General features: G+C 35.0%; 2 protein-coding genes and 1 pseudogene across 3 annotated transcripts; 1 reads left to right on the top strand and 2 right to left on the bottom strand.

The window, feature by feature from the left end:
• The first annotated feature begins 794 nt into the window (after positions 1 to 794).
• On the top strand, positions 795 to 2,346 carry LOC133683057 (F-box/kelch-repeat protein At1g80440-like). The gene has a single exon (XM_062106564.1). The coding sequence runs from the start codon at positions 1,124 to 1,126 to the stop codon at positions 2,201 to 2,203; it is 1,080 nt and encodes a 359-aa protein (XP_061962548.1). The 5' UTR covers positions 795 to 1,123; the 3' UTR covers positions 2,204 to 2,346.
• A 1,061-nt stretch (positions 2,347 to 3,407) lies between these two features.
• LOC133681502 (uncharacterized) lies at positions 3,408 to 7,855 on the bottom strand (annotated as a pseudogene).
• Positions 7,471 to 9,792, bottom strand: LOC133678779 (sirohydrochlorin ferrochelatase, chloroplastic). 2 transcript variants are annotated; one of them, XM_062101272.1, is made up of 6 exons: positions 9,522 to 9,784; positions 9,137 to 9,375; positions 8,972 to 9,033; positions 8,666 to 8,776; positions 8,466 to 8,558; positions 7,471 to 8,066 (listed from the first exon to the last, which is right to left on the bottom strand). In XM_062101272.1, exons 1-6 carry the CDS (start codon positions 9,575 to 9,577, stop codon positions 7,965 to 7,967), a joined length of 663 nt encoding a protein of 220 aa, XP_061957256.1. In that variant the 5' UTR covers positions 9,578 to 9,784; the 3' UTR covers positions 7,471 to 7,964. The 2 variants fall into 2 exon arrangements, with proteins under 2 accessions (XP_061957256.1, XP_061957263.1); XM_062101279.1 differs by lacking the exon at positions 7,471 to 8,066 and adding an exon at positions 8,073 to 8,355 and having other exon boundaries at positions 9,522 to 9,792.
• Positions 9,793 to 18,165: the final 8,373 nt, after the last annotated feature.

The following is an 18,165-nucleotide window of genomic DNA, read 5'->3' as shown; positions in this document are numbered from 1 at the left end:
GTTTGATTTTGATTAAGTTATTATAGACTCATTACTTAGGAATATAGAACTTAACAGGTTAACTTAAGTTGATTTGATTTTTGTGTTATTTTTTAAATTTAAATCCTTAAAAATTTTATCTTTCAATATTGAGTTTGACATACTCAGGAGATTAAATTTTATAATTTATTTTAATTTATTTCTTTTGTAGTTATCTCAGCTTTATGATCAGAGTCACAAATTTGACAAGTTAAATAATGTTTTTTTTTCAATGAGGTTATATCCATCTCACTTCATAATTTATGTTTCTTTTTAATCTCATTCTTCAACATTGAGATGATTAAAAATTAGATTTTGTAATTTGTTTCAATTTACTTTCTATGAAATTATCTTGATTTTATGACTTAGATTGAAAATTTAACAAGTTAACTCGATTTGTTTTTTAGGCTCTTTTTTTAATTGATATTTTTCATTTTTATCCTTTAATATCGATTGATTGAGAATTAGACTTCATAGTTTATTTTAATTTGTTTTTTTATAAAGTTATCATAGTTTCATAACCCGGGTCATATTTGATATATTAACTTAGGTTGACTCGACTCAATACTATCTTAATATTAAAAAAAACAAGATATCTTCTTAAAGCTTTTTTCTGAGTAAAAGTTATGTTTTTACTGGTTATTCAAGTTGTTTTTAAACTTACAAAACAACCAAGTTATATCAGATCAATCTCCACACGATTTATTTCCTTTTCCACTAGAAAAAAAAATTAAAAAAATTGATAATATTTAAATATTTAAATATTTTTAAATAATATCGTGGTGTCCTGGAATTTTAAATTTTCAAATATAAAAAGACGCATTTATTTTCTTATTCATTTGACCCCATTGAACCGAGAGTTTTTCTAACCGTTTCTTTCTTCTTCTTTTTTCACTTTAACGGGGAAATGAACTTTAAAATTGGAACCAAAATTCGTGTCTGTCATATCCCACCGTTTCCCCCTCAACAGGTTTTTTTTCCACGTTATAAATTGGTGGGGCCAAACTGAAACACTAGGGTCTTCAACATCTTAATCAATCCCTTCTTATCTTAGTCTCTTCGTTCTTAAACATCATCTTCACATTCCAACTCCTTTGATTTCCTGATGGCACAGCTAATCCCAAGCCTCCCTAATGACATTGCTACCGAATGCTTGATACGCTTGCCATTTCAACACTTTCCTGCAGCGACATTGGCATGCGAAGACTGGAAACTTGAGATAGAGTCACCAGAGTTTTTTCAAAGTCGAAAGGTTGCTGGTTATAGCCAACCCACCATTGTTATGGCACTAGCAAGGGTTGGTGAAGAAACAGGAGGCAGCAGTCAGAAAAATCTAAGAAGCCCAACAACTTATAGGCTTGCATTTTGTGACCTCAAAACGGGAATATGGGGTGAGTTGCAGCCAATTCCAGAATTCTCAAAAGGTCTGCCGATGTTTTGCCGATTGGCCGTGGCTGGTTTAAATTTGGTGGTGATTGGCGGGTGGGATCCAGAAACTTGCAGGGTATCCAACGCCGTGTTTATATACAGTTTCTTGTCAGCCACGTGGCGTCGTGGGGCTGACATGCCTGGTGTTAAGAGGTCACTTTTTGGGTGTGCATCGGATATTAATGGCAACAAGGTGTATGTTGCGGGGGGGCATGACGAGGAAAAGAATGCATTGACTTCTGTTTTGGGATATGATGTGGCAAAGGATGATTGGATTAAATTGCCCGACATGGCAAGGGAGCGTGACGAGTGCAATGCTGTGTTCCATTCTGGCAAAATCCATGTCTTTGGCGGGTACTCCACGGAAGCACAAGGTGTTTTCGATGCAAGTTCTGAGGCCTTTGATCTTGGCGAGTGGCGGTGGGTTCAAATGCAAGAGAACTTTTTAGGAACAAATATGAGTGCAAGAACTTGCGTGGCTGATGGTAATGGAAGGTTTTGCATATGTCAAGGTAGTGAGGTGATGGTTGCATACGAGGAGGCCGAGTGGCGGAGAGTTGCTGAGTTGCCGGTTGATATGGGCGTCCCTGCTTGTGTGATGATGGGCCAGAATAAATTACTTGTGATTGGGTCTGGAAAATCTGATGATCCCCATATGTTCTATGAGTTGGATTTCGAGAGACGCACATGGACAGTGCTGGAGGCTCCAAAACAGCACTCGGGCCACGTTCAATCAATTTGTTTTCTGGAGATCTAAGTTTCACCAGCATTTGGGCACTAAATCTTAACTCAAGGACGAGATTAACTAACTATCATGTGTATTATCATTATCATTTTTCTTATAAATCTATGTGTTATCATTTCGTTTGTTGAATGGAAAAGGAGTGGTATTAAGATCAAGTGTTTTCATGCATGCTTTTAAGGTTTTAACCTAACATCAGCTATGGTTTGAGAGTGTTTCTACAAGTGGGTCAAACAGACACAAACTTAGAATTTCTTTTCGCAAGCAAATGTCAACGAAATTACTCAGGATCCAAATTTCTCATGACCAGAGAATTCAAACATTCATTATTAGCACTCCTTAACACCCTCACCACCCTTACGAAAGATTCTACAATGCAAGACAGCACTAGTGTATAAAGATTCTTTACCCTCCTTTAAGGAAGAGTGATTGAGCGAGAGAGACATGTTTCTGAAGGGTAGCATGTTACACAGAATCTAGCAGCACTCATGGCTCCTACCCACGGATGAGCAGGTCCCATACAAGGTCCTAGTGGCCTACTCATCCAAAGGCGGGAAGAACTTGGTGGAGTGGTTAGGGTTATAATGTAAGGTCATCTAGCATTATCCTCTTAAGAAAATAGCGGGGAACAAATCCCTTCCTCTCCATAAAAAAAGAAGTTGAAATGATGAAAAGGGACAACACGCAGTGCTCAATTATATATATACCAACTCCATTCTGTCTTTTTGTGGTTCTCAAAGAGGCATTTCTGAAATATGAACTATGGTTAGTTATAGATACAATCATTGCAACTTGCAAGTCCTTTCCTCTAACATGGCAGACTGATTGTCAAATAAAGGGGACCACAGGAAAATGGAATACAAACCGGACGTGGATACTAAGCTAATTGTTTTTTTTTTTTAATCTAAACACAATATTTGACAAAGGTGAGGTTCACATTCAAAACAAACTACATGCCTTTTGAGAAAAGTAGAATTTTTTAAGACCTCATCATTTAATTATCAAACACTAGTTTTATCAGTGTTACTTCCAACACAAAAGCACAACGCAATAGTCTACGTACAATGCATCACAGCAATACCAGGCAGAACCCTGATTTAGATGAATCTGTATCGTGCATCCACTTCAGTTGCCTGCTAAACTTTATATAAGCAGTTATGACTTATGACACTACAGATGAGAAAGCTAGAAATAAATAAGTAAATAAACCGTAACAAAATTGAATAGGAAACTCAAGAAATCAAATTAAAGCTTTTTTTTAATGGTTGCAAGAACAGAAAACATGACAGCTGCATTACTATAAAGAAAATAAAAGGGAAGCTTGACTACTGGGATAGCTTAAATTTTGTGACTCTACTTTCATACAATAAAACATCCCGTGTATATACTATCCCTTGTTCTAAAGTATCAGTAGAAGCTTGACTACTGGGATAACTTAAATTTTGTGACTGTACTTTCATACAACAAAACATCCCAGGTATATACCATCCCTTGTTCCAAGGTATCAGTAGAAGTAGATGCAGACATAATTGAATTTGAAGTTCCGAGTGTGTTCCAAGTAACATAATGGATGATAACTAGCAAAATATAAAAAGACACTCCAAACAATAAAAGGAAGCACCCATTTGTCACAGCTAAGAATTTCATTTGCATAATTAAATCTGGAGATAATAATCTAATATCATATCCTGAAACATGATATTTGAGATGTAGATCCAGCAAAAATGCTTAAAGCCAACAAGAAGAAAAATTCGCACCTGATATATGTTTGTAGCATGTATGCTTATGCACAGATGCAGATAAATTAGTAGAATCCTGTGAAGATGAGGATTACCTGGGAGTTTACAACATTAACATCTGCCAGAGAGTAAAGTAAGCGAACACGTGTAGTTGCTGAAGTCTACTATACTGACTTTGATAAATTTGAATGTTGGGATATGAACCTCGGAATATCTTAGACATGAGGTCCCTTTTCGCTCTCAGTTCCAACAGAAGCAATAAGAACTTTAAAAGGCCTGCTCCTGTGGTCCTTTACTGCCAGTCAACTTCTTATGTGAACTCTGTCCTGCCAGTCACTTGTGCTGCTGCAGGGCATCGTAAGCATATCATCATCTGCAATCTCTTATATAAAAGAATCCAATAGCAAATGCTTTTTCTGCAGCATCTTTTCAGTGCTAGAAGATTGAGTATTTAAGTTTATTGTTAACAGAAAGTTGAACGTTTGCTGCAGAGATCTCAGCTTATATTTTTTCTTCACACCAAGTTAGCCATTGTCATCTGACTTTCAGCGAGAAACACCAGCATTTTCACTCAATGAAGGATAATCTTCCACTTATCAAATTATTCCTGTTCATTTTCCATAATCCACCAAGCAAATTGATTTCCTTCAGCAGGAAAACCGGCAATGCATTGATCTGAAAACAAAGAAATAATTTAAGGTTATGATATTATGTTTATTTTTGAACTATTTTATTGCTGACCTGAAAAAACAATACCAGATTAGTTTGAAAGGCATGCCCACAAATGGTATCATGATATTGTCCTATCAATTCATGCACTAAATAGAAATTCTGTAAGCAAAAAAAGAAATGGCAGTTCCGCGGTCTTGGCCTTTTGAAAGGAGACTTCATACAAACTGCACATCAAATAAAGTTCAAAAAGACAAGATAAGAAAAGAGACGAAACTCAACATATGATGCAAGGTGCTCATGTCATGAGATTCCCAGCTCCCATATATTGGCTTGGCACATACTCTGACAGTTTCCCATGGAAACCTATTGGAATCATCCTCCACAATCCCATGTTGGATCATATGCATAAAATTCTTATGATTGCCAGGCCAATCCTTTTCCAAAAAGTGCGAAGAGGTACAAAATGATGAATAATTCAACTGGATGCAATACTATCGCCATGTATTTGAAATTACCGAAATAAATTTCGGCCACCATTGTAGATAACACATATATGCAATTCATTATGAAAATCTCTAAAAAGTTTAAAATGACAATGGTGGCCACACCAAGACATGCTTGGAACAAAAAATCTCAATTCCAAGAGCAACAAGATGCTGAAAATGGCATGAGCACCAAGAAAAGAAATATTATGCAAATTTCTATTTAAAGAAGTAAACATTATATCATGCACTGGTTACTAGTAGTAATATACAGACGACCACTAATGAAGAGCGTGCATTTAATAATTCATTACAATTTGTGCATTTTGTTGCATGATGCCAAAATCATTTTAGCACAAGTTTTCAAGTCATTCAATGTGCACAAGTCATTGATCAAAATTTTTCCAATCAAGAACAAAAAGAAAAAAAACTGTCAGCGTAATTATTTTCTTATATATATGAATAAACTGTTGCCACATGGTTCACACCTATCCAAGAGGCACAGACCGCTGTTTCTGCAATGACAAGATCTGCCTTCATGGCTGTTTGAAGCTGAGATCTGTTGTGTCTTCGGGAAATCAGATCCTTCATCTAGCAAGCTCTGGCATCAGGCTACTGTTCTTGCTGGGACTACAGCAGAAACTATGGCTCAAAGCTCAAAAACTCTGTTGCCAACTCCAACATTGATAGTGAAGCTTCAGTCATTAAGAGCTCATGCAATATCAGCACAAATTTCTGTTGCTGCTTCTTTTTACCATATGCTTTGCCACGCAACCAGTGTCCTTATCTTAGAAGTATAACTCCAATTTCATGAAACTTATTTCCCCTCCTTGGCCAAAACCACAATAATCTTTTACCATGTCTGACCTGATTATTATCAGTCCTATTGTCTACAACTACCAAACTATCATTAGCAAGCAAATCTCACCATGCATTCTGTTCAGTGTCAGAAAGTCATTACTGGATTTACCTCCAAGCCCTTGAACTCCTCATTATTGCCATGAGCTCATCTGACTGCAAATAAAACTTGAGGTAGGTCCATCAATTGGTTTGAAACCATTTTAAGCTGCCACCAATCTCTCTTCATGGAGTTTGACTTAAATGTAATTGATGGGTAAGAGCGTTCTTAGGTGTTGATCTCTTGGACAATGTGGACAAAGCTGCCAACTTGCCTTGAAGGTGATTGCCTAGCTACATTAACATGTAAATCTCCTCTGGTCTTGCCTTCCCCCATCAGCTTCTTCAACTATACACTGCCAAAATATTATCCACACCATTTGTTACATGAATTACCCAAAAAATCAGCACAACTATAGAGATTTGAACTGGTCTAAATGTCTAATACAGCTTTCAAAGTTCACCTGAAACCAAAAAAAAAAAAAGGAAAGAAAGAAAGAAAAGGATAAAAATTGTGATTGCTTTCTGATGGAAAATAAGTTTATTTTTTTTCATTTTCTGTATATCATTACATTTTTGACAACCAAGCAGTGGCCTAAGAGAAAGAGAACTAGTATATCGAATAAGAAAAAAAAGAAGAAAAGTTCGCTAAAATTAAAGTTGTGAATTTACATAAAACAATTGAAATTCTAAGCTTCTCAGTTTTTCTTCTCTTTTCTTTTCCATGAGTAAAAGAAAGTTCAATTTACTTGCATAGCCAATGCTAAATTAATAGAATAAATATATCAAGAACTGCTTTCATTTTCTTTCCATTTTCTACACTTTCTCAGCAACCAAACAGAGACCAATGGCAATGGAGGATCATAAAGTGATACTATTATAAATTTTCCTAAGCATTAATCAGAATCTTCCAGAACAGTAGTGGAGCTACAACACAAAGCAAATCAATTTTGTTTTATTTTCCTACATTGATTTCTCAGCAGCCAAACAGAATTTATATTGATGAAAACACATCAACAGAAAGTATCTTAGCAGTTTGTAACTTATCATGCAATGCAGCTTGAAGTCAGAAAGAGAGAGAAAAGAAATTACTTTTGATCTTTTCGACAGAGAAACAAAAGATCTTCTATGCTCATCATTTTTCTACACATTATCTTACCTGGTATCTAAATAGCTTTCAGCATACAGTGTGCTCTAGGACATGCACACCAAGTTGAATGAGAGATCCCAGCCCAAGCTGAGATTAAACCCAATCCTAGCTTGAATTCAAGATAGAGAATTCTAAGCAATTTTGGAATATGGCGAAACATGGGTATGTGTGTGGGCAAGAATAGGAAATGAATTTTTCCACAAAAGGATCACAGGAGTTATAGATATATGTTGACAATACCACCAAGCCTGCATACATTAAACAGAGAGAAAAGGCAATCTAAAGCAAGGGCCGATGGAATTTTGCAGTTTTCATTTGATAGAAAGTAGTAGAAACTGCATGTAGCACGAGATAAGAGTGTAAATTTTTCATTGAATATAATAAAAATATATTTCAGGAAATGCACAGCACCACTATAAGAATAAATACATCAACAAATGTTCACCATGGTCATTACCATACCGAAACATTTCACACTCCAGTCGGTCATATTCAGGAAGCATATAAATTTCAAGCTATTCCAACTCCCAGGAACAACAGCCAAATTACATCCACATCAATGCTTCAAGAGTTCTTTTAAATCAGTGTCACCAGTGCAAAGTGCAACAGAGAATGCCAGAATTAGAAGATCACATGAAATGCCATGAACTATAACTTGTAGAAAGGATCGTTTGTGTCCCGCAGTAACACCAGCGATATCTCTCAGTATAATCCACTTGTCACGCATTTTTCTTGATTGGCTCCATATGTTTGTTCAGCTCCTTAAATTAAAACTGCAAAGCAATAGCATGATAGATTCTTCGATTTTCCCAGATGCCTCTTGGTTTTCAGTTAGACTAATAGAGCTTGCATTTGCTTGTTCCAACACAAACTGCACATTCATTTGCATCTCCTGCTATATGGCTTAAACAGTAGTTTATCCTATCATTCATAACATCCTGCATTATAAATCACTTCAGTATAGAATACAAGGCAAGCAGCTTCCATTCAAAAGAAATTATGTACTCAAGTTGGGTGCTACATGGTCACAACTTCTGGGAGAAAGTAAAAAACTCAAGGAAAAGGGAGGTCATCATCACAGAGATGCTTATGGATATCTATAAAAGTGTCATTGAGGGAAAAAATTAAATTACTAGTCAATGTGGATGTGGAAAGAGCAAATACTTATCACAGGAGAAAGTGGAAGAGAGTATGACTATATTGGATCCATCAGCAGCGACCGAGATGCTTTATCAAAAAATAGATAACATAAACACACCATAAATTTCACACACAGTTTGGAACTAAGCCAACACTATACAGACCTATGTAGATATTATGGTAGCCGAGATACATACCACAAGTAGCTCATGCAAGCCAAGAGGTGCAGTTATGAGATATGAGACACCAGGATGCTCCTTAGCAGCTTCATCAGTCAATGTAGGAATATCCTTTCGAACAAAAATATAGTGGAATGTTTGTTAGTATGACATGTAAAGCTGTAAGAAGAATAAATAAATGGATAATCCAGTCGAGGAAGAAAACAACAATGAATTACCCGGTGCCAATGTCGTCCTGGAAAGAGAAAGAATGGGCTCACGATCACACGATTCGCCCCTTGTTGAACACACAAACCAAAAGCATCTCTTATCGAGGGCTCAGCCAGCTCCTGATTAAATTAAAATATTAAGAAAAACATTACCAGAAGTGCATCGTTCACTTCATAGATGTAAATAGTTGAAGAACAACACTGCGTATTTAAACGTGAAAATATAACCAAAAAAAAAATGAAGGGTGCGTGCTGAAACATATAAATGAAAAACCTCCAAGGGAAAAAAGGAGTTTGTGAAAAAGGAGCAAATACCATATGAGCAGGCTCCACAATTAGGTACCCAGTTTTATCTCTAAACATGGCCACAAACTCATCTGAAATTCACAAAACACAGCTATTTGATTATTATTTTTATGGGGAAAAAACCATAAAATCAAATAAGGTATGGTATTTGACAAAAAAGAAGAAGCAGCTTACTGAGCATGAGATTTGATTCTTTACGACGTGAGCCATGGTCAACAATGATGACACCGTCTTTGTCGCCCACAAAGACCCCATTCCCTCGAGGGTTCGTCTTCATAATTCCACCATCCCCGCTGTTTAAACACAAGCTTCTTCTTGATGAATACTTTACGTTTTGTAAATTCGAGGATTTGGGGGTCAACGCCCATCTGGGATTTCTTCTCGCAGTTGTTTCCCTTCCTGAACAACAATTACTGCAATTGCCAAACAAACGAAAAAACACAGGAGAAGAAACCAATAAGGGAGCGGCTACTGCTTATTTCAAAGAAAATATATTGCAATCTGAAGCCAGAAACTCCATTAAAGAATTAATCAGAAAAGAAGTAATTTAATTAATTACCTTTTAGCCAGAATGAGAGGAGAGACTGATGAGATAGAAAACGACTCTAACCCCATCTTTTTTTTCTTCTTTTTTTGAGCTAGTTTTGTGATCTATAGTTACCGCTGTCGCTGAATTTTTTTATAATAAATAAATAAATAAACAGTAGCTGAGAGAGGCAAAACGGCTAGGTAGCGCCATGACTCGGACTTGCTAGAAACTTTTTGAACATGTTATACGGACGGAGACGTGAAGGAAAAAAAGAGGCAATTTTTATGTACCTCCACGGCTCCACCAGGGGGTTCTCGGGGGACAAAGATAAGGAGGAGCTTTTCATGAAACTATTTTTTTTTTCTCCCTTCAATCGTAAACTTTTCACAATTCAAAGTCATATCCTTATATCTTTCATGTATTAATCATAAACATCGATTTTCTATCAAGTTTATAAAAGTAAAAATCATATATAAAAAAATAAAAAACATAAAAAGAGTAATAGTCAACTAGAGTAACAATCACAATTATTTTTACCTGATTTAGGAATGTGGTATATGATATAGATTGCTTTTTAAAATATTTTTTTTTTATTTGAAAATTTATTAAAATTATTTTTTTTGACATTAATGAATCAAAAAATATATAAAAAATTTAAAACAAAAAGTTTTCAAAATTTTTAGAAATGCAATTTGACTACACTCCTAAATATACCTCAATCAGTAACATTGCCACAAGTTCCAAAGACAAGTAATAAAAAATCTATTATTGATGGACCTTCAAAACTACAAGTAAACCTATTTATATTGAATGCTGGTCATTTTACTTATCCATAAGTGTAGTTGTCAAATCTTGATTTTGTTTATTATTATAGGTTAGGAGAGTGATAAGTCCTAAAATCCAAAATGTTTAGGAATAAGATTGATTTACTGGATAATTAATTGATCTCTTAATTTAAGTAATTTGATTCATTCTTCATATTTAAGGTGTCTAATGGCTTGATATGAAAAGTCTAAAGGGGTTGGTAACTAGTATCACTTGATGCCTGATTAACTAGGTGATTGGTAGTTGTGATACTAACAGGCGGTGCTTGGTAAGCCAGGTAACCAGTAGCTGGTACTTGTAAAAAAATATCATTTGACAGACGTGGGGACTCTTCGATAATAAAGTCAGTAACTTTATAAAGAGAAAAAATACAATGATATTTTAGAGAGATAACCTTTGAAAATATGTATGCTGAAAAAGTTAAAAATGAAGAGATTATTAACCTTGAGTTTGAATGATTCATGATGTATTTTATAGCTCATGAGTCTTGTCTTTTTGTGGAGAAGGAGGGCTAAAATATAATTTCACCCTTGTGATATTTTCAGTTTTATTCAACTCAAAATAATACGTATTAGATCAATATAAAATAATAAAGGACCCGTGTGGGGTCCTGAAAAAAATCCCCAAGAGAGTGTTGGGCTCGGGGCGCATGCCCGATTCCATGGAGGTTCTGGGGTGCATACCCAGCACCCCCCCCCCAAGAAATTAGGTGTTGGAGTGCCCACCACCTTAATTAAATGGGTCTAAATGTTATGCTCGAACCCAATAACAGGTCTATGTGCTCCAACACACAAATAATTGGGTTTAGACATAACACCCGGACCCAATAAAGGGTGATGACACAATCAACACCCTCATTTGATCTCTTAGTTAGGCATGGCACACAGAGTAAGGTGTGACGCCTAGTATAGGCTCGGGCCACCATACCTGAGCCCATGTATCGTGGTAGTAATTAGGCTTGGATGTGGTAGCCCGAGCATAAAGAAAATGTTTTTTAGGCCTATTTGAGGGGGGGTTTAGGTCCATTTTATTTGAATTCATCAATAGTCCTCAAGTCTTTGTGGTATTAATCCATAAAGACTTGTAAAAGTATCTGGTTACCATAACGAGTTCATTGAATTTTAGAAGGGTTGAAAATCCAGGTAATAAACTGGAAAGTTCGTGTGTAAAGGTGTGTATTATTTTTGAAGAAATTTTTAAGTATGTAGAGGAGAACAATAAAGGAGTCCATACTTAGAAAAATTCTTAGGAGAGTGAAATGAGATATAAAGGATTTCATATTTGGAATTTTTTTATAAGAGGTCAAAGGAAACTTATGGAGAAAAGGCTCATACTTAGAAAAATTTCTAAGTGGTTGGTAGAAACCCATAGAAGGTGAGCCTATACTTAGAAAGTATTCTAAAAGGTTGAGGGGGTCTTAAGTAAGGTGGCCTATGTCGACGCTTATATTTAAAAAAATTTCTAAATGGCTAAAAGGAATGAACACATATCGACGCCCATACTTAGAAAAAATTTTAAGAGGCAGAAAAGAGTGAACTCATGTTGACGCCCATACTTAGAAAGATTTCTAAGGGGCAGAGAGGAGCGAACCCATTTTGACAACCTTAGAAAAATTTCTAAAAGGTGGAGGGGGATAAACTTATGTTGACGCCTATACTTGAAAAAAGATTATAAGAGGAAGAAGGGACAAATCCATAAAGGGTGGTTCTATCACACCAAGAAAACCAAGTCCATCAACCCCTGGTTAATTAGTGATAAGCCCTTTGACATTACTGGAGAATGTGTCAGTCCTGAGATTGCACTGGACAATAGAGGATCTGAGATAAACCTGTGGTGAATTGGTTAAAGGCCTTTTGGCATCATTTGAAGAATGTGTCAGTCCGAGACTGAACTAAAGAATGGAGGATCTGAGATCAACTCTTGGTGATTGTGGTAATATTGCTCCAAGAAGACCAAGTTAGTTCCCTTTAAAGAAAGTGGTTGGAAGCCTTTCATTGGAGATTTATAGTTAGGAAATATATGTTAGAGATAAACTATTTTATTTAAAAAATAAACGTATATTTTTATTGAGCATTATGCATCATAAAGTGATTTGTTAAACTTTAAAAAGCCTAGGGAGTTTGGAGTGAAACAACAGGATTGGTAACTAAGGTCCATCTCGCGGTAGGTAGGGGGAGCGTGTTTGGAGTATCGATTATATCATGGGTATCACAATGGCACGAGAAACCCCTAAAGGGACTTGATAGTATAGAGATAAAATACTCTCTTGAAGGTCATTCTGCTTAGGCTTTTTTAGGTGGTGATTTGGCCTGTGAGGGTTAGGAGTAGTTGATGATGATGGTGATGAGGTTAAATATGTTACCACAGGTGTTAAGACTTACTGGGGTGGTAAGGTCTGATTTTGTCCCTGTGTTACAACACGACTTGAGTAAGGACTTGAACCTAGTTGATGAGTTATTAAAGGTATGGTTGGGTAGAAGTGCCTGCGATGGCGGTAACAAATATATTCGTCACTGATCCTAACTTAGGTGTGCCTTGGTTATGTGCTATAGAATGACCTGAAAATATCAAAAATAAGTTTTAAAAACTAATAGCTTTTTTATTAGTTTCCCACAGACAGTGCCAATTGATGAGTCCCAAAAACCAAGGTGCTTATAAATAAGGTTGATGTGTTAGATAATTGGTTGATCTCTTAGTTCAAGTAATTTGATATATTCTCTCTAGTCAAGGTGTATGGTGTCTTGATATGGAAAGCTTACGAGGTTGGTAACTAATAGTAATCTGATCCATTCTTCAAAGTCAAAGTGTCTAATGGCTTGATATGAAAAGCGTAGGAGGTTGGTAACTAGTAGCACGTGATGCTTGGTAAGCTAAAGTGATGAATAACTATGGTAATAACAAGCGGTGCCTGGTAAGCTAGATTATTGGTAGCTATAATAGTAGCAGGCAGTGTAGTGGTTTGATATAGAAAGCCTAAGAGGTTGGTAACTAGTAGCATATGATGTCTGGGAAGCCAGGGTAACCGATAACTATGGTAGTAGCAAGCGATAGGTGACAGGTAGCCGTGATGGTAGCAGGCGGTGTCTGGTAAGTCAGGTGACAGGTAGTTGTGGTAGTATCAGACAAAGCATGGTAAACTATGAAAGTGGTAGCTGATACTTATAAAAGATCTCTTTTATGGATTTGACGACTCTCTTGTCGTAACTCAATTTTGAATTTACAAAACAAATAATAATATAAAAAAAGAATGAAAAATAATTTGATAATTGTGTCAAAACAACAGAAATTGAAAGTGCGAGGACTAATAAGAATGAAATTATAAATTTGGAATAATTGATAAGTTAAGGAACTTAATTAAATTTTGAATTAGTTTAATTAATGCAATCAAGGGCTTAGTTGAAGAAATATCAAAATTTAGGGTCAATTTGGGTCAAAATTACAAGAAATTAAATTCCAAGAACCGAAGTGAATAGGCATTGATACTATAAGGAGGTTAATTGATTTTTCTAGAGATAATTTTGAAAGAATAAAAAGTTAGAGGAATCAATTAAGGACTGAATTGATTAAATTTAAAACTAAGGACTATTTTGTAAATGATGTTGAAATCCAGGGGTCTAATTGTATTTGATCAAAGGGCAAAATTAAAAAAAGATTTTCAAAGATAAGGGGTTAATTGCAAGATGTTAGAACTTCAGGGGTCAAATTAAAGAATGACCATCTGCACCTAAAATGATGTTGTTCAATCAATTGCTCATTCTCCCCTTTCTCTAAATTAGAGGAAAATTTGTGCAAGAAAAATTGTCAAAATAGCATCTGTCAGGCCACAATTCACACCAAATCCAAGCTAAAATATAGACCAAATGGTTTACTACAAATCCCAAATTGGTTCAGCTCATTTTGCCCCCTCGATGTGCCATTAACGTTAAATAAACCCATCACCAACAGTCCAACAATGGCAGGACTGTTAGTGTTTTTATTCCGACAAAACACGAACACTTTGAAGCCATACTTATCCTTATCCTCATGAGAGATGAAACAGACCCACCAAGCATAACTAGGGGTCCATCCCTATAAAAGTAGAGGCAAAGGGGAACAAATCATAGAAAGAGTTAGGGAGAAAAAAAATGCAAAAACCAGGGGGACTTTTGGATTTCCTTCAAAACTTTAGCAAAGAAATTTTTGCTCTCCCTCACAACAGGCTACTAGTCCAACCAATAGAATAGAAACCATGAAAAAAACAGAGGAAATTAGAAGAAGAAATAAGAAAATAGAGGAAGAAAAAGAAGAGAGTAAGGAAGCTAGAGAGAAACAAACAAGAAGGAAGAAATGAGCCTTGTCCAACCAGCGCATCATTGCCTCACGTCTTCGTCTCTAGCAATAGCTACACCAGGTAAGCTATTGTTTTCCCTGTCTTTGAATTTTAATTACTCACCCCTCGTAGCTAAAGCGCGTGAATAATTAACGCACACAAATGATGCCAACTTGGTCATTGAGTTGTGCCAGTGACCAAGTTGGGTAGGCTGGATTAAGCCTAACTTGTATGGTTGGGCTAGATCTAACAAAAAAAAGAAAGAGCTGTTGAGACCAGGATGGGCCTAGGCTTTAGGCCCAATTGACCTTTTTTTTTAAGCTAAGGGTGTGTTTGGCAAACACACCTTTATGCCTTTTCCCTTTCCTTGACTCTTTTTTACTTTAATATATAGTCAAACATGCCTTTTAAGATATCAGAAAATTCTGAAACAATTTAGGGACCCTTTTGAATTTTTTATGAGTCCCTTTCATGTTTGTTTTTACGACTTTACTTAGTATTGGGTTGTAGAGTTATACTTGGAAATGCGAATCTGGTATAAAATATATATCTGTCTTTTTCAATTTTTTTCTCTTTTCTAAAAAAATTAAAAAAAGAAGAAGAAAACTCCCTTTGGCAAAAATACAAAAAAACATGTTCTACTTTCAAGTCCAAATTTTACTTGTTTATTCATTGACATCAAAGTCAGGAATATTTGTATTCATTAATGTTAGAATTAAGAATACCCTCGATGTTCACCAATGCCAGAATTAAGAATCGGAACACTGGAATTGAAATTTATCTTGTACTCCAATATACACTAATGTCAAAGTCAGGAACACCATACTTTTTTATGTAATATTTACCACTGCTAGGGTTGGAAGTATTTGTAGTTGAATATTCAAATGACACTAGAGTTAAGAATATATAGGCATATCATCAAAAGCAAAAATACAACAAATCTTTAGCAATTTAAGACAAAACCAGCAATACAGCCTACCTCATGTAGGACACTTAAAATACTAAAGGACTCACGTAGGGTCCTAGAAAATAATCCTCAAATAAGTGTTGGGCTCGAGGCGCATGCCCGAGCCCATAAGGGTTTTGGGGTGAATACCTAACATCCTCGAGAAATTAGGTGCTGAAACGCCCAACATCCTAATTAAATTAGTCCAAATGTTATACATGTATCCAATAATGGGTGCTCACGTGCCTAGCACCTAAAATAATCAGGTTCGGGTGCACCCAACACCCCTATTTAATTAGGTTTAAAACGTTATGCCTAAACCTAAATAATTGAGAGGGTGCTGATGTGTCCAACACCCCAATTAATTAAAGAGTGCTGGCGTTAGTACCCCTAACTCTTGCTGGGCATGACACGCCTAAAAAGGTGTTATATCGAGCATGGGCTCGGGACACCATGCTTGAGCCCATGTATCTTGGTAGCAATTGGGCTTATGTGTGATAGCTCGAGTGCAAAGATGTTTCTTTGGGCCTGTTGGGGGGGGGGGGGGAGGGGTTAGGTCTATTTTATTTGGATCCATCAGAGAGAATAAAATATTAGTGGATTTATGTTTTTGACTTGGATCGTTTATATAAAAGAGTCGCATGTTATTATTAGAACTAACATTAGTAAGAAATCAACTTCATCATCTCAACAACAAAAGGAAACCTCATCATCCAAGCCTGAAAGAAGAACATCATCCTCACAATCTAACAAAAACTAATAAGCCAAAAAGCTAAGTCATAACCTTAGATTTCTTAGGTTTGTTATATCATTTTCACCGGCCTTTTAAATTGTAATTTCCTTTATGTCTTATTTAGGTTTGTTATATACTTACTATATTTCTAGTTTGTTAAGCTTTTATAACTCATTATTATGAATTGTCATAGCCTTGATGAATTATTTTGGATGCTCTAAGACTTCATTATAGTCTTGAAAAATATGTTATGATTGTTATATAAATTTTGTATTATTATTGTGTTTTACAGTTATCGGGTTTTGTTTTTCTGTTTTGTCATCATGTTGCTTAAATCCTGCATTCATAACATAACTTTCATTACACAAACACATAACATGTAAAATCTCCATTACATGTATTTCATTCACTCCATAAACATTAAAATAATTTGGAAAGCTAAGAAACTTAAAAGCAATGTTCTTAATCCCATTATAATGCTCTTCATATTTTGCAAATTTGGATTGATCATTTGAACAACATCTTTCAAGTTTTCAACCTCATTTTTCATTTTACTATTTGTTCCAAAATCTTTATTCACATTTTGCACCCAACCAATAAACCCATAAAAATCATATCATTAGAGCAACTAGGATTTTTTTATAGTTTCTAAAATCCTAGTTTATTTTTCTATACCTGCTTAATATTTAGTTTACACTAGATCATTGGCCTGCGCTGCGCTGCAGGTCAAATCAATTTTTTTAACATAAAAATATCAAAACATTGCTAATGTTTTTTTTTTCTGGTAGAATTTACTTTCTAAATTGTGTGAGGAATGATCCAATATGACTTGGTCGTCTTAACAGCTCAAAATGCAACCTAAACAATCGTAAAAATATAGTTTAACTCAAAATAAATATTTAATATATTTTTTTTATAAATATTGAGATGACAATATACGAAATTAGTTCTGGTTAACCTGGGTTAACTTTATCAATTCACATGTCGAGTTATGAGATCAAGACAACCCAAAAAATAACAAATCAAATTAAATTATGAAGCCTAATTTCTAATAAACCCAATGTTAAATGATAAAATAAAAAAATCAACTAAAAAAATGATAAAAAATGATCCAAGATAACCGAATGAACTTGTCAATTCGCAACTTAAGTCATGAGACCACAATAACCTAATAGAAATAAATTTAAAATAAATTATGAAGCTTAATTCCCAATTAACCCAGTGTTGAAAGATGAAATTAAAAAAATAGTTAAAAAAAAACTTCATTCAACCCGGGTTAATCCATCAAACCTATGACTCAAGTCAGGAGATAAGAATATCCTTATAGAAAACAAATTAAAACAAATCACAAAATCTAATTTCTAATTAACTCAATGTTGAAAGGTAAAATTGAAAAAAAAAAAAACTCGAGTAAATTAAGTTAACTCATTATATCCTTATTTTTATAGCATTTTTAGAAATTGAAATACTCTAAAGAGTTTCAAACATGAGATTTCATTAAAAATTTAAATTGAATTTAAATAAGAAGGTTTCAAACATGTTGTTATAGTCTTAACGTACATTAATATTTGTAAGCCTAAAGGTCATAAGAAATATAGAATTCAAATGAACTTGAAGATTATGAATGAACATGAAAATAGAAAGAAGAAGAAAGACAAATAAAGATGTACTACTTATGTGATCGGCGCTCCGTCGCGGGTCATATATTTTTATTTTCTATAAAAAATTATATATGCAAGTTTTTTCAACACATTTCTGTATTTCAAAAAATTTAAGTGCAAATCAAAAAGTTTACTCATATATGTAATCAAATAAACCGAGAACTATGTGTGTTAATAAATAAATAAAAAGTCATTAATGA

The sequence above is a fragment of the Populus nigra genome, chromosome 1 (assembly GCF_951802175.1).
Source record: "Populus nigra chromosome 1, ddPopNigr1.1, whole genome shotgun sequence".
Classification (NCBI taxonomy): domain Eukaryota; kingdom Viridiplantae; phylum Streptophyta; class Magnoliopsida; order Malpighiales; family Salicaceae; genus Populus; species Populus nigra.
Note: the sequence above shows the minus strand (reverse complement) of the source record. Positions and strands in the feature narration are given on the sequence as shown.